This window comes from Drosophila obscura, unplaced genomic scaffold (genome assembly GCF_018151105.1).
Source record: "Drosophila obscura isolate BZ-5 IFL unplaced genomic scaffold, ASM1815110v1 contig_150, whole genome shotgun sequence".
In the NCBI taxonomy this organism is placed as follows: Eukaryota; Metazoa; Arthropoda; class Insecta; order Diptera; family Drosophilidae; genus Drosophila; species Drosophila obscura.
The window spans coordinates 6,173,033-6,189,836 of NW_024542736.1; the positions used below are offsets into that span (position 1 = coordinate 6,173,033).

Genomic DNA, 16,804 nt, shown 5'->3' on the forward strand with positions numbered 1-16,804 from the left:
GCAGTCGTCGGATCGCCGCCGCCCTAATTGATGCAGCACGGCCATAAATTTTGATCGTCCAACGATCGCTCAGTCCCCACAGTCCAACCACATATACACATCCCCATCGCAGCTGCAGCAACAACAACAAGAACAACAGCAACAGCGATCGACGTGTTGGCCTTTCAGACGAACTGCCCCAAAACGTTGCCATGAATACATCAAGCAACATCAGCATGAACATCGACATTGCATTCGCATCCCCTTTTTATTTGTTAAGCAAAACTGTAATAAAGGTATGGCCCTGTCCCTGTCCCTGAATCTGTCCCAGAGTCGGTGTCTACTTCTGAATTTAGTTCTGCCATTGGCTCCTCGCCCTCGCCGAACAGTAATGCCAAGGAATCATTTGCCGTAAAAAAATCGTCCTCTGCTGCGCGTGGATCTTTCTGGGGCTCAAAATATGGATCAAAGTGACCCCCCTTCAAGCGCAGGGAGTACTCTACTTCGCCATGTCGGCGTTGATTGCGGTACAAGCCGAAAACACCCTTCAACAGCATATCCTTTGCCACAGTATTCGGTGTCTCCAGCAGCAAAACAGTCTGATTCAGATAGGTCTCGGGATGCCTGGGCCCAGTGGAGAACAGTCGCCTTAGCTTGCGGTTGGGCAGGGCCACGCAAATCTCACAGTGCAGAGCCACAGCTAGCACTAAGCCATCCTTGAGAATGCGCAGTTTGAAGTCTCTTGTAAAGCTTTCCGCAGCATCCACAGCCGTGTAGAGATCGATGGTTTGCAGGAGATACTTTTGGGTAATCACATCCACCGGGCAGACATGAGCTTCCAACATACTTGGCTTCCGCACAATGTATTCTCCTCCTTCCTCTGAATCGGAGCCAGACGTGTGGGTGGGATAGTCCCGGCTGTCTTCGATCGTGTCGGCCAGATAGGTTTCCGTGTACTTTATGGGATTGTCAAAGAGGCCTGTGATGTACAACTTTCCCACATTCGGAAAGATTAGGCCGCCCTCTACCAGCCACTTGTCTCGGGCATAGAGAACATCCTTGAACCGCGAGCCCACGAAGACCGAATGTCTGTGAAGGAATAATCAGAGCGTCAGAGACTCGATATCCAATCGGCTAAGCTACTCTGCACCCACCCCATCCACTCTGAGACAATGACGTCCACATTTTCAATGCCGAAAGGCAACTCGATCTCGGCAATCGAGCCCCTGATCGGCACAAACACTTCGCCCATGCCATGCGCGATGGCGTTCGCCATTACATATTTTGCGGCATTCCCGTTGCCCGTGGCAAGGACCAGCGCCGCCCCAGCCTGGATGCAATGCTGGCTGAGGACACCACAGTAGCAGCCCACGTCCAAGACAATCTAGGTGGTGGGGAGGCGTGTCGGGTTATTTTGGATGGCAGGGCGGGAATGTCACCAGTCCATATCTTACCTTGTTGACGAAAAGATCCAAGTTGCTGCGAATAAACTTGCCCAAGGCATCTGCAGTACTTCGATCCATCACCAAGTCCCCGGTCTCGTCCTGCTGCTCCTGCGTTTCGCTGACATTATTGTCCTCGGAGAGCCCATCGGGATACTGCTCCGGTGTCACATCCTCGTCAGAACCAAAATAGCTGAGATTCTCATCCAAATAATCCTCATTTGAAACAGATACGACATCGTCGATTTGCTCCTCCGGCATCCATTCAAAGCCCATTTCAATCTGGGACAGCTCCAGCAGATTCAATTCCTCGACCGGCACAATATTAAACTTCATTTTTAACTGTAGACCCTGCCTGAACAATGAGTACCCGGGAAAAGAAATTAATTAGTTTTTTTTTTTACAAATTGGAATAAAATTATGTTATGTAGTTTTGACTCTAGCAATGACAAATGGAGAAAAGAGATGATAAAAGTTCTATAACGGAGTTTCGTGTCAGTACCTCGGTGATGGAACTAGTTCACTCAGAATTGTGAACCAGAAACCCACTACAAAAATGCTAAATAAGATGCCCCTGTCCGTGCTTATCGCCATGCAAGTGGCCATAGCCCATAACTTAATTTGTTGTGAGAAAAGTGTGGGATCGCAGCGCACACCTTATCAACAGGCTCCGGGCAGGACTAGCCCCATGGGAGCCCAGGGGTTAAGCTGTCTAACGAGTCTCTAATTTATAGATGGCTCGTTGCGCAGTGTCCCGCTCCGTTGACAAATGCCAGCAATCCGATACCCAGACAACAAGACGGCGCAGAACAAGGAATCGGTCATAGAGGGATGGGGTGAAGCGGGAAGCAATACAAATTGAGATGTTTGTTGGGCCTACGCTGCTGCGTTGCTGGCTGTTGCTATTGCTGTTGTTTAGAATTTTGTTAATGTGCGCCGCAGGGAGCAACGCTGGAACAAGTGTTGGCCAGAAATCAAAGAGATCTTCGCTGCCCCTTGCCCCGTGTCCGTTCGTTCGTTGGCCATTCCGTTGGATGTTGCCTGGCCTCTCATTTGTGGCGCTTTTGTGTGCGCTAGATAACCAATATTTTATAATCATGTCCAATAATGGTGTGCATATTAATTTCATGAACGTATAAAGCAGTTTTATGGCTTTTTAAGAACTGCCATTAACAATGGCCCGGCCCATGCACAAACACAAAACGAGCTGACAAGAGATTTCTGGAGCCTTCGCCCCGGCCCGACCCCTCGAAATCGACACAGAATTTCTGTGTGTCGAAACGAAACGAAATGAGACGAGACAATGTAAATGACTAAAATAGTAAATAGAGTTATAAACGCATAAAAGGCATTCATTGTGGGCCCACGGCGTTGGCTTTCACAAATTTATACGACGGGCCATCAATTAATTAGGGGAGAAGAGCAGCAGCAGCAGCAGCAGCAGCAGAGGAGACACAGACAGGCCATTTTCACATTCCCGAATGACTCAAATGCGGACTGAGCTGGAACTAAGCTCTAAGCTCGGGCTTTCAAATTAATTTGTTAAGAAAGTCGTTAACATTTCGGGTTGTCCACTTTCTAAGCTTCGACGCGATTGATTGCCCCATCCCCGGGGCAAACACTTCTCGAACCGCGTTTAACGACCCATTTTATGGCAGTTATCATTTCTGTTCAGCGCATTTAATGATCGACGACGCGAATAAGGCAAATATCTGTTGATGGCATTTGCGTCATCTTACGACACAAATGCGATCCCATCCCCACCAGCTGCAGCTACAGCTACAGCTTCTGCGATGAGGTAAAGTACTTGAAATGCGACGCCTGGCCCTGGGCTTCCTTGGAGCGGATGCCCAGCTCGAAGTTCATGCAGCGACTGTTTCCCGCGCTGGGAAACATGCCGACCCCGCCGCTGATCCGTTCGTGAGCCTGGACATAAATGGGAGTGTCCAGATGCAGGACGGTCTGCTCCCAGTGCGTCCAGGGCGACTGGGGCGAGGTGGAAAGCGTCACGGGCTTCTCCGTCTGGCCCACAAAGAAGCCCACGTCAAAGTACAGGATCATCGAGTGGATTATACCGGTGCGCAGGGCCTCCAGCTCAAAGGTCGTGCGAAACTTGATCGGTGCATTGGGGGCACTCTCCAGGCGAGTCGTGTGCACGAGATACTCGTTGGTGAGCAAATTCTGGCTGGCCACACAGTCCACGACAGCCTCATGGGCCACCTGATTCTTGACGCTGCTCATGTCGAAGCCCTCGACGTTGTTCCAGAAGTCATTGTTGAGAGAGCGATGCGGATCACAGGCACCAGCTATCCACAGATTGGCCACATTGGGCAGCACCAGGCCACCGGGGCGCAGCCACTTGTCGCGGGCGAAGAGCACCGAATGCAGCATGCCCTCCATGTACAAAGCGTTGCTAATGAAGAGAGATGTGAGTGGGAAGGGCGCTCCCTGGCTGGCGCTACTCACCCCATCCACTCGGACACAATTATGTCCACCTGCTGAATGCCATCGGGCAGCTCCACCTCCTCAATCAGCCCCTTGACCACATTCACCACGTTCTCCTTTCCATTATCCTTCACTATCTGGCTGGCCAGTGCGGCAATGTCCGCGTTCTCCACTCCAATCACCTTGCTGGCCCCCGCCTTGGCCGCAAAGATCGAGAGAATCCCCATGCCGCAGCCCACATCCAGCACAACCTTGCCCTCGAAGAGCTGTCGGTTGTGTTGAATGGCATCCTGATAGGCCGTGGTGCGCGCCGAGTCCTTCAGCAGATCCATGTGCGTCTCCAGGCGAGAGTAGGTCTGAAAGAAGTCGCTCTGCTCCAGCTCCTCATTCAGCTGGAGTTTCTCCAGCTTGCAGCTGGACACATCGCCCTGATCGCCGGACATGCTGACACTTTACAACTAGAAAGAGAGTTTTCAGTCCTATAAGAACTCGAATCTGACTGAATTCGTTAGTTACAAATATTAATTTCCATTTCTCGCAATGTTTTGACGCAATCTAAAAGCCTGTCAGGCGGCACGAGAATATGGTCACACTGTCGCATAATCAGCTGATGGGTAGCATTAAATTCGTATTTTGTTGGTTTTCTTCCTGTCTCCTCTCTTCTCCTAGGCATCTCAATGGTAAAACAGCCAGATAAATCAAGAGCTACCTTTAATGGACCCATTAAAAGTGCCAAAAAGTGCCGATCCACCCACACAATTGCCCAACAGCAAAGATCGTGAAAGAACTATGCCGCCAACACCTCAACGCCGTACCATAACCCGTCTAATCCGCCCAGCCCTAAAAACGAGGTTTATAGCCAATTTTAAGAGCTCTACGCCTGCTACTCGAACCGCTCCGAGCACTTTCACTGTGGGCCCCCAAAATGGTTAGGCTGAATACAAATTGTGCAACATGTGCCGGACGGGTTAACGGGCGAAAAAAAATAGCTGGAAATGCTTGTCATAATTTTTGAAGTGTCATAAAAATATCTCCGTAAGCAGACGAAACTATTAAATTGGCTCATTAATCAATTTAGTCACAGAGCAACAATAAAAAGGAGCACACACACGAGGGATTGGAGCATAATAAAGTATAATTTTTAATGTTGCTAAATTTTATGCTAATTTGCCATTTTGGTCGTTCCATAATTAGGCCCGCTCATCAGTCGGGGGTCTCTGTCTGGGAGTGGGCCTGCCTGGCTGGCCAACAATCAAATCCATTTATTCAGCCCTGTGTTTCGGACTGGCTTTAAAAACCTATAAAACTTTTGGCACAAATCAATTAAATGGCTACGCAAGTTTCCATTAGTGTTGCCGTGTTCCCAATGAGAATGCCCACCCACTGTGGCAAATAAAAATCACTGCGCGTTGATGCTTTGCATATTCAATTCAATGATGATGTCTTCTTCGACATACTTGGAGCGCATTTGTCGTGTAGCTAGATTTTCACCTGCTGACCCACAAGAGCGCAGCGCATGGCCATGGCCATAAACATTAAGAATTGATGGCTCTGCCTACCACTTTGGGCATTGTTGCTAGCGGGATCGACAAGGGGTGGCTGAAAATGACTGGGGAGGGTCGATTGTAATCAACCACTTCATCAAAAACAAATAATAACATGTGCTCACTCGAAGGCCCAACAAAGGGCTGCCAAATATACCCAAACCAGGGGAGGATTGGCCTATCGTAATCGTTTTAATAGAGAGCACACCCGAGACAGCAAACTGTTGTGTAGCGGAGGGCGAGAGAGTTGAACCACCTCCCCACTTTGAAGCCAAGTTCTGACACATCTCCCCTGTGGGTTCTGCGTTGCTGTGCTGCTGGGTGTAACTTTCATTTGAACAATCAGTCATCGATTAAGCGGCCAAACCCAATCCAATTCCTATACCATGCCAATTCACAAAATCCAATCGACTTTCCCCCGGGGTGTTAACGATGCGGCAATTTGATTTTAACAGAGCTGCCTGCCGCCATTCTCCGGCAAGCCACCCCTGACTCTGGATGACCAAAAAATTAATTGCTGGTTGTGCAAAAATTTGATTGATGCACTTACTTTTGGCAAAGAAATAAATAAAATTTTTGACACTTGGGAATTTTAATTAGAATGCCTTTGTTTCGGCCCTCGAAGCATGGACTCAGCCGCCGAACTGTGATGAAGTCGTTTCGATAAAATGCAAAAATTTCGCACCAAGCTCTGTCCAGCTCCCTTTTGGGCCCGTTTCCTTTGTGTTGGCCAATTAGCGCCCCCCCTGCCGGACAGTGGACACAGGACTGGGGGGGTCACGATTTTGGAGCGACTGATAAATTAGCAAAATTTTAATTTGATTTCCTTCACAAATTTCCGTTGAACTGGGCCTCGCGTCCCCTGCATTGTCTGCTCTGTGGCAGGAGCAGTGGTAGCAGCAAATAAACTAAGTAAATTTATGGCCCTAGGGCAAGAGGCAAGCAGCACACGTGTGCGACATGCCCACACATTGACACCTTGCCACACCGAGCGGGGCAAGCCCCCAGTTAGCCAACAACACGGCAGACAGGCCAGCCAGGCCAGACCAGCCAGCACACACACTCATCTAGAACTCGAAACAGTTGCAGGTCCCTTGGCGCAGTTTTTTGTTAATGCTGGGCAGGCACAATTGACGCTGACGCTGCTGGCTGCATGATATCGAAGTCGCAGTCGAAGTCCATGCCCCATGCCCGTGCCCATGCCACGTACGTGCGGCCAAACAAATTACAGGGAAATTGCGTCACCTGCAGGAATTTCCACTCAACATTGTCAAATGCCATCAAAAGTTGTTGGACATGTTGTAACATTAATTTGACATTTTACTGCATTGGACAGGGGGCGGATCCAAGGGGGGATCCAGGAATCATATGGGATGCCAGTCCACAGCCAACATGCATATGCATATCTGACTAGACTCCTTAACAATCTGGCCCCTGCTGACCGCAGAGGAACACAGGACAACGACAGCTGTCGGCAAGGATGCTGGAGCCACCAACACAGATCTGCAGATCTGCAGATCGCAGATCAGCAGCTCCTCCTCCTCCTACTCCGATTCGGCAGCTGCCGCAATCTGTTGGAGTAATGCAAAAGCATTTTTGGCATTAAAACAAATTGATGCGGTTGCAAATCTCATTGCCGGCGCACTGAATCTGATTTGCGGTCATCTGCAGGCAGGACCATGATCAGCAGCGTCCCCAGCGGAGCTGCAGGCCCTCTTGTTAACCCAAATACGAGTACCTGGATGCTTTACAGATGCGGAACCTGCAGCGATTCATTTACTGCGGTGGCGATAATTTGTTAATCGAAGCGGTGTCCTGGCCCCCTCCTGCTGCTGCCCGCTCCGGCTGCTGTTCCGTTGTCCAATTAAACCAGAGGCCATCACCGAAAGTAGGGTGGGAATGTGCTGTGATGCTCCTTGCTGGGGCTTGTTTGTTTTACGGCCGACGCTCTTTTACGATGGCATTTAGCTAAACTATCCAGCAGGCGCAGGCTGCAAGCACACGCCCCTGGGGAGGCTTCATGGGTCCAGGGGTTGAGTGGGCCATGCTGATGCTGCAGCATTTAATGCGAATACGTGCCCCCAAAGTGGGCTTCGATTAGCGGGGCCGCAGGTCGGTATATGTGTGGAGGTCAGCATCAAAAGCGGAGATCACGCAGCGGCCATTATGGCCAGAGGCACGCCCACGCCTCCCTAATCAGTAACGATTCCTGCGACCCATCTGATTCCTGGAACTCGGGCTTAAATGGTAGATACATAAGTTTGTTTTTATTTTAAGCATAAGCATCAACAAGCATAAACTTTCTTCTTGGATACAAACATAAACTTTAGCTGTTTCGATTTAATGTGGAAAACAAAATAAAAAAAATGGGAAAATTGAAAAATTTGGACTTTTAGCTTAATATTTTAATTCGGAGAGTTGTTCTCCACGTCCGAGTCCAAGCATACACTTTCTTCTTGGATACAAACATAAACTTTCGATTTAATGTGGAAAACAAAATAAAAAAAATGGGATAATTGAAAAATTTGGATTTTTAGCTTAATATTTTAGTTCGGAGCGTTGTTCTCCACGTCAGAGTCACTGTCGCCGACTATGTGATACATGGGGGCTATACGTTTACCCTTAGGTGGCACTTCCTCCGAGTCCGAGTCCGTATTCATCTCCAATTCCGAATAGGACTCGTCTTGTGGTAATCCAGCGCCGGTCGTTAGATGAGCCACCATATTGAAGTAGCCGATATCCAATTCGGGCTCGGCAATGGCAAGCTGCATTTCCAACATGGCTGCTCGGAACGATCGGCACACTTTGGAGTTGCGATCGTTTACTTTTCCGTACCGCTTCGAATGTTTTGCAAAGTCAAAAATGTGCTTCTGCGACACCCTGGCATGATCCCACGTGCCATAGAAATAGACATTGTATTCGGTGCCAAGACGATTTACAAGGCGGCCTGGCCAAGCGCGAAATCCTCGCATTTTAGCGAACACAAATTGTCCATCGGTGAGCGGGGTTTTCTTCAATCGCCTGCGCTTTCCCATTGCGTTAATCTTTCGTCAAAAGTGATATAAAAAACACTATTTGGACACAAGTTTCGTGGTCGTGGACGAAAGATTCTTAAAATAAGGTTGTCCGATCAGCGAAAACTGAGCTGCCAGATCGGTGATATCAATGGCGTCGCCAGAGTGTAAAACGTGTTAAGCTTATAATTAAAAATTGTTTAATTAGTATTTATTTTGATGCTTAAATAGTACAAATTGTTTGTACGATATATGTGAATGAAATAATGAAGGAATAATTCGAATCGACAATAATATGCGACGAACCAAACGCCTCCCGATATCCACTTCGATGCAAGGTTGCATGTGAGCAGTGTTGTTATCGATTTGATGAGGATGCATTTGAAATTTGAATTCAAATTTGAATTCGAATGGCAATTCGAAGTGGGTCATATGTGTACCGAGAAGTAGCATGTCCGAGTGCTTGTGGGCGGGCGGTCAATGATACCCGCCGTAATGAGCAAACAACATTTGCATTAATGGTCATTGGGCGTGGAAATTTGCGCGGACACACAGATGAGCGAAACACGCAACCCTTTTACCTGTTTCAATGTGTGCAATTTCTGTTTTAAATTTTCGCTCACGTTCGTCGTATTATGCGCAAATTGGCTTTTTAAATTGTCGACTTGTTTAAGCTAAACGCAGCTACACTTTATGGCCATGTACCGCGCTGCATTTTAAACCATGCGAAATTCCACTAAGCCAGGCCCAGCCAGCGGAGCCCTTCGACTGCCAACTGCAACGAACTACGGCCCTTTCCATCTTAACTCAATTATAATAATTTTAATTTAGCACCAACATGGCCTATAAAATGTGCAAAATTGCATTATTTACCAGGCGTAATTACAACCATATTTTATATGCTAATGAGCTTTGCACTTGGCATAAATGCCATAATGATGGGAAATTAAGCAGCGTCGAGTTCTAGGAACCAGTGTGGCAGCCCAAAGGTGTTGGATATTTACCCCCCACCCCCCAACCTCCACATGCACACCTGTATACGGATATATGGTGGTGGGTAAGGATTGGCTGTGCATGGAGCTGGGTGATAGTGGCGACCTCTCTCTGGACTGTCACTTGCCGCTGCAGTGCTCAGAATTCAATTAGAAAATGCAATTTACGAGCCAGCCACGAGACAGAACGCTAATACCTATCAACCTGCCCCTGCCACAGCCACAGCCACAGCTACAGCCTTTCCCCCCCGTCTAGTGTGGCAGGCACAAAGCACATTAAGCAAACAAGCTGAAGGCGGCACGGGGGCATAAGCTACGCATGTAATTTGTAAGTAATTTTTTCAACTATCAACGGCCCAGACAAACGACAGCCACAACAACGACGACGACGACGACGGCCACGCACTTTACCAGCCCCAAAATGCATTACAATTACACGAGGAGAGAGGAACAGCAGAAGGAGGCCTGGCCAAGAGGCACAAGCCATCGCGTTAAGTTGGAAAAATTAAGTAACGAAACGATTGAATGACCAAGTGAATAGGTTTGGGAGTGGGAATGGGAATGGAAATGGGAATGGAAGAGAGAGAGAGATAGATAGAATGGGAATAGCGACAGGAAAAAGAGCCCAGGCATAAATTATGAATCATTTAGACGCTTCCTTATGACACCAACAGGCAGAAGAAGGCACCACCAAGCTACTATCCCCCCAGGCAAGCCTCAGTTTGATGATGCATAACCATGGATGGGTATGGGGATGGGGATGGGCCATGACAGTGGTGGAATGGTGCTTGGTGCTTGTGCACTGTGGACTCGAATGTCTATGGCGACTAACAAGTATTTATGTTACGAGTACGAACTCCAGTTCAGTTCAGTCCCGACTTGTCTTGTGCCATTTTATTGGCTTCATTGACTGGACAGCATCAGAGCCTGGGCAGAGGCAAACCAATATTTACGTTATGCTTAGCCAAAATGTTAATTGAAATGTCTGCACAGAACGAGACAATTTCCCATTGCACTTTGGCAGTGGAAGGAAACTCAACATGGGAATAAAGTCAGGGGGTGTGGGTGTGTCTGGGCTCTAAATGGCAACTGTGGACATATAATCAAATTGGAGAAAATCGACCATCAAATCGAGTGGAGCTCATCAACAGGTTTTTTGCGGAGGAAGGCCAAATGGGGCTAATGAATGGGTTGGCTTAGCTGGCTTCAAGTGCACAGCAGAACAGGTCGAGCGGGCGCTTGGGAGGGCAATGGCAATGATAACCCAGATATATAATGGCAAGCTTGTTGCAGATGTCTTTGCACTGGGCGAAATAGAAGCTTGCTCAGATTGGAGGTGTCCTTTAGTTCACCTTCTGCTGAATGGGTCTGCAGGCACCGCTGAACAAAAGACTCAAGGCACGAACTCGTCGCATTCGGGGCACATTTCCTGCACAAACACAAACCCGCACTGCACCTCAATTGTGTGCATAATTGGCCACAAGTCCAAGTCCAAGTCAATTAAGAGACTCTCTAATTAAGTGATTAAAACGCACGCCCACACCCAAACACACACACACGCAGTGGAAAGAGTGAAAATATGCAAGTTCATAAAACAAAGCCGCACACGCCTCACCTGGCAGAGTCCACACCCGCAATTCTGATAAGAAGGGAGTTGGGTGTGTGGTGTGTGGTGAGTGGTGGGGGGCTTTGCAGTTTTCCAGGAACAAACACGCTTTTGCATTTTAATGCCGCACAAATGAGGCACAGACGAGGCGTCCAAAAGCGGGCCAGCCAGCCAGGCCAAGACAGCCAGCCAGCCAAATGGACGAATGTGAAGGTAAATGTGAATGTGAGTGCGATGTGAGTTGCTGGCACGCACACACACGCATGAACCATGAGACCATGGGCAGTCAGCTTGTTTCTGGCTAATAAATGTTTTTTTAATGAATAAATCACTCAGCGATAAACATCTCTTTAATAACGTTCATTTAAAGAAGCGAAAACAAAACACACACACACCCGACAACAGCTCGAAGAAAGCCACAGCACAGCCACAGACCCCAGACAGAAAGCTCTCGGATGGATGGATTAATGGCAGGGAGGCAGAGCACAGCACCCAATGACTCGGCGGCGTTGATTTCAGGCATTTAACATTTGTCTAGCCCCCAATAGACAAACTCGGAATGGATGGGCCCTAGAAACGCAACCTGAAATGAGGCATCCAAGAAATAGGATCCATCCCATCGAGTGGGATCGTACAAGACACACACCCATTCGATTCGCATTGTCTGCCGGCTGTCTGCAAATGCCAGAAAATTTATTTTGTATGTCTTCTTCATGTCCAGCTTGATGGCGAGCACAGCTGACAGCCCCATGGCTCCTCTACGCCCCGACTCCCCGATATGAAAATTAATAATTCCGCGGCCCGGGTATGCCATTTGGTATGCCAGAGAGGTTTACCAGTCGCTGGATGGGATACCAGACGCGCGTTCTCAGACTTGTCCAGTGGGACAATCATCAATGTCAATTAAATGTTAAAATGTTGGAGGCCATTTGTGGGAGTTCGAGCAGGATATGGCCATGGCCAGATGAAGCTATCTCTGCCGGCAGGGTCAGGCAATGATCAGCCTCCTACTCATATTCATATGGCAACTCCAACTCCAACTCCTACTCCTACTCCACCCCATTGGACATAAATCTACGCCTCCAAATCTACATATTAACGCCAGTGCCTGGCCAACTCAATGCCAACGGACAGCGCCACAATTGGCCAAGAGTCCGGGGCCAACACGACGATCACTTACTTTATGATCACTTGAAAACCAATCAAGCATAATAAATAATCTTTCTGCAGCAGGGACAACAGAAGATATTGAAAATTGCGCACACACACACAGATGGGCAGACCGAACGGAGGGACAGGGACAGTCGGACACGGACACGGCGCAGGCACATTAAATTATATTCACACTTTGGCCCCCAGAAAATGAAATGATTTTAAATACAGAGGAAAGCCAAACAAGCTGCAGATCGCATTGAAGATCAGCAAACAGCAAACGGACAAAGACGAAGGCGAAGGCAGGATGCGCGTATGCTTCGACCGACAGTCGGACATGGCATGAAGCTGGGCCTGAGAGTGTGGGCAACTCCTGGATGAATCTGGCATCCAGCATGGCCTGGAGACCCTGGAACGATCGCTCTCTGCGGCTCTGCCTCCGACTGTGGCTCTGTGGCTCGCTTATCATCATAACAATAATGTTAAAGTGGCAAAATGGCAAACTATGCGCAAAAATGCATAAAATTTATAACCAACAGGCCACGGCAATGGCAAAAACAGATTTGTATTTGTATTTGTATCGGTATCTGCATTATAGCCGACTGCCGCATTGCCGCATGTTGTATTTCACGCTTCCGCTCCGATCGATGGTCAAATGTTAAGCGCTGTGGCGAACACGATCACAATGGGACACATGCGGCGGCATCCAATGGAGGGATAGGTTACGCCGAGCAGGATTGCCATTTGCTCCCCTCCTTGGATTTGCATTGAAATGGATGAGTGAGAGGATGGGCTTCTGTGGAGCCCGCAGAGCAACGTGACAGATCACTTGAACTCAGTTGAGGACAGATATTGGAAGCTCTCTCGCTAAATTAGAAATTGCTGGAAAATGCTTTGCTGTTAGGCATTGAATTGTTTCTCTCCCCCCTTGATTAATGCCAGACCAAGAACTCTGCCATTGATCAGCCTTGTGCCTGGGGGTGCTGCCATAATTGGCCATTGGAGCAGCCACTCCCTTCGCTTGCTCGCCGAAATGCAAACAATTAACTAGCAATGCAAATATGAACGAAAATTTCCCCACCAGCCCATTTCTCAGGGAAGCCAACGAGCTGCCTGCCAATAAGCGTAAGAAGGCAAACCAAACCAAACACCTTGAAGCGCATAAATTAACGCAACGACAATCCGCGCCGAGTGCCATTCCGATTCCGATTCGGACCCAATCCAGTTTGTGCTGCGGGCAAATCGAAGATGGCTGAGGTGTCCAGAAGGGCGGGGAGTGAGTGCAATAGAACACAGAGCTGGCGGATGAGTGGGCGCTGGACAAGTGGCGCACAATAAGTATACGCCCCACTGCACTTGGCTTGCTTGACTGCACCACTGATGATGTTCGTTCATCATTCACCATAACGACAGCTTAATAAATTGGAAAATTGATCGAACAAAGCATAGAAACGCCCCCCAAGGAGGTATACTCGTATCTAGCCAAAAGAAACCAACCGTTAGACGATCTCTAATGAAGCTCTGAAGCATCACTTGAGTAAGAAAACCCATTCTCATCCACTGACTGTGTGTTGTGGGGCTTGTTGTGGCATTTTATAGTAATATAAAACAAACAAATAATCAAGCCAACAGTTTTTTGGAAGCGTCAAAACTCGTTTCAGACACCTCAGGGGTGGAGCCACAGCGACAGACAGAGAGGGCGAATAATGTACAAGAGACAGAGACAAGAGACAATCAAGTCACAATAAAATTTAAATATTTCGTATTTAGAGAGAGCCGCGAGAGTGGCACGGCACGACACACATTTCGTTTTGGCTATTAATTAAAGACTCATTAAGAATTTGTTCAATTCGAGCGATTAATTAAAAGGCTGTTAAGTGTGGAGTGTGGCGGGTGGAGGGGGCAGCACACACAACAGCAATTAAGAGAGTTTTACTAATGGCTAACAAAGGAGACCAAAAGACCAAGAAAATATTTGCTTTCGCTCTGAGCAAAATGCAAAATGCAAAATACGCACCAATCAAATTTACATACCACTAAGCCTGAGCCGGGGATGATCTGGCCCGGGGGATATATACTACATATGTATATGCCACATAGTATATGTATGTATGTGGGGATGATGACAAATGCCTTTGGTTGAGCTGTTGATAAATGCCCGCCGGTTTGAAAAATCGTTTGGCTAAAGATCACGCAACGGCCAAATTGAAACGTCAAAAGTCACAACGAGGCTGAGGAGAAGGAAAACCAGCTAAAAAACATTGTGTTGTGGTGCCTCTTTCCCCATGAATATTAACACATTAAAAAGGCAAACGTGGTTGAGTGAAAAATTAACCCAAAGCAGCCAAAATGTGGCTGCAGCAGCAGCAGCACCAGCAGCAACAGCGACCTCTCTCTCTATCCGCTCTGTGGCGGCGGCGTAAATTATGCAAAGTCATCAAGTCAACGTTATCCAAACATCAATGGCCAGGGCTGAGAGAGGCCTGCGAGGCCTGCAAGGCATGGGAAAAAATTAGCATAAGCCAAGCTGTACAGGCCCTAAGGGCCACGCCAGGACTGTCCCAGGCCCAGGCACAGGCAGAGGGCCAGGCATGGCAGGAATGCCGCATTGATGCAGTCACTTTGATAGCGCGACATTAGCAGCAATTTATATGCAAATGCATCAGTGGAGTGGATTGGAGTGGAGTGGAGTGGAGTGGAGAGAGTGGAGGGGCAGTGGTTACTGATTGATGGTCTCATTTCATAAGATGCCAAAGTGCGTAAGCCCAAAACCCAGAACCAGAGATCGTTATGGGGGGAATGGAGAGCAGTGTATGGGAGCGGGCCCATGTATGCAGCATCATTAATGCGAATCATTAGCAGTGCTCGTTGATAAGATCGGGTGCAAATTATGCAGCAGCCGCAGCTGTAACAAAGCCCTCAACTCCTGTTGGGTGGACGGGGACTAAGCTGCTCCTTGGCGGGGCATGATTCATGGCTGGGCTGGGCTAGTTGCTGAGCGGGGCCGAAGGGGCGGTGAGTGCGTAATTTTTAATTGACAATTAAAATTGTTTCAATGAAGATGTGAAAGCTGCTTCCCTTCCAGCTTCAGGGGCATGCTGATAAGCGGAGCTCTTCAATCAATTTTAAACATTAGGTTAATGAGTTATTAAAGTATCCAACGTGATATAACAAAAAAATTGAATCATCTGAGCGAGAGGGCCTCCCTTCTTTTCTAACAAATTAAAGTACAGGCATTAAAATTGATTCAAAAATGACCGCCAAATATTTGCTATCGATATCTTGTCCATCAAAAGTGTTTCTCATCCCTAAGTGTGACCCTGATCTCTCGTACTGCTGATTCCGACTATTTTACGCTTCTCAACACTGAAGTATTGGCTCAATTACTAATAAAGCTATAACTTTTTAACACTGGGTGCGTACGGTTGCTATCCTGATTAATCGGCATAGACCGCAATGAAGCAGAAAAAGGCGTTTACATTGGAAAGACGTGCTTCTTGAATTTGGATTTGGGTGTTTGATGAGTTCAAGAGGACGGAAGATACACAAATTTTCGAAACAAAACACGTCAACAGAACCTTAAGTAAAGACGAAGATCAGAAAATGGACAAAAAAAATTGGGATTCTAAATATTTAGAATATTATTTTACAGACATTTCATTGTAGAGTTTGTGGGAGTTCTTCTTCAAAATTATGAAAAACCACCGAAGTTCGTCTCCAGCAGTGTCTTAATGGCATCAGGGGGTAAGAAAAATTTCATATGATAATAATAGAATCAGTTTCAAGTATTTTAATTTAATAAATTTATGATATTTTCACCTTTTTGCACAATCATACATTTTTAGCGCCAAAATTTGATTTTTGATCTACAATTTTTTTTTGTTATTAGTGGTGATAATTGCGCTGATAGTTCTGAAGAAAATCCTTAACAAAATTATGAGCAAAAGCAATCGAATATATCGAATAGAGCGCACATGAAGCAGAAACTGACGCAACTTTTGCAGCCACCACTAGGGCCCTATGCTTAACCATATGTAAAAAAAAAAAGCGTCTACCTGCAAGAGATGTACGAAGAAGAAATGACGCTGAGAGGGCCCACAATGTAAACGGCCTATTAGTCAAACATTTACGTTTAGAGTTTGCCGTTTTATGTTGTTTTTGTTTGAACCTTATTATGTAAGAAGCTTCTGAAAACAAGCCAATCCTTAACAAAATTCATTGAGGAATCGGATAAAATTATTGGTTTATGGCTGAGAGGGCCAACTAGCTAGTAATATTAAACGGAATATCAAAATCGAGGAATATCATGTCACAAAATATCATGGTATGGCAGCCCGCAGCAACTACGAATTGCACTAGTCTGGCAACGCCACAAAACGACGTCACATTCGTTTTATGTTGTTTTTGTTTCAACCTTAATATGTAAATAATCCAATAAAAAGGACTTCTGAAAACTGTTCAATCTTGTAGAAAATGTATGTATCTATCGGACAAAATTATTTGTTTAGGGCTAAGAGTCGCAGCTAGCTAGTAATATTAAACGGAATATCAAAATCGAGGAATATCAACGTTGAATGTTTTGAAAAAAACAATCGATGCTATCGATTTATCCTTTTAGGATAGCAGGAAA

At 47.0% G+C, this 16,804-nt stretch overlaps 3 protein-coding genes across 3 annotated transcripts; all 3 read right to left on the reverse strand.

Moving 5' to 3' along the window:
* Positions 1 to 229: 229 nt before the first annotated feature.
* Positions 230 to 1,873, reverse strand: LOC111068835 (protein arginine N-methyltransferase 1). The gene is made up of 3 exons (XM_022358580.2): positions 1,434 to 1,873; positions 1,134 to 1,363; positions 230 to 1,068 (listed from the first exon to the last, which is right to left on the reverse strand). The coding sequence occupies exons 1-3, from the start codon at positions 1,755 to 1,757 to the stop codon at positions 255 to 257; spliced, it is 1,368 nt and encodes a 455-aa protein (XP_022214272.2). The 5' UTR covers positions 1,758 to 1,873; the 3' UTR covers positions 230 to 254.
* Positions 1,874 to 3,085: 1,212 nt separating this feature from the next.
* Positions 3,086 to 4,418, reverse strand: LOC111068801 (protein arginine N-methyltransferase 1). Its single transcript, XM_022358538.2, has 2 exons — positions 3,888 to 4,418; positions 3,086 to 3,834 (listed from the first exon to the last, which is right to left on the reverse strand). Exons 1-2 carry the CDS (start codon positions 4,307 to 4,309, stop codon positions 3,201 to 3,203), a joined length of 1,056 nt encoding a protein of 351 aa, XP_022214230.2. The 5' UTR covers positions 4,310 to 4,418; the 3' UTR covers positions 3,086 to 3,200.
* Positions 4,419 to 7,663: 3,245 nt separating this feature from the next.
* Positions 7,664 to 8,538, reverse strand: LOC111069196 (hepatoma-derived growth factor-like protein 1). Its single transcript, XM_022359143.2, has one exon. It carries the CDS (start codon positions 8,443 to 8,445, stop codon positions 7,957 to 7,959), a length of 489 nt encoding a protein of 162 aa, XP_022214835.2. The 5' UTR covers positions 8,446 to 8,538; the 3' UTR covers positions 7,664 to 7,956.
* Between the last annotated feature and the right edge of the window lie 8,266 nt (positions 8,539 to 16,804).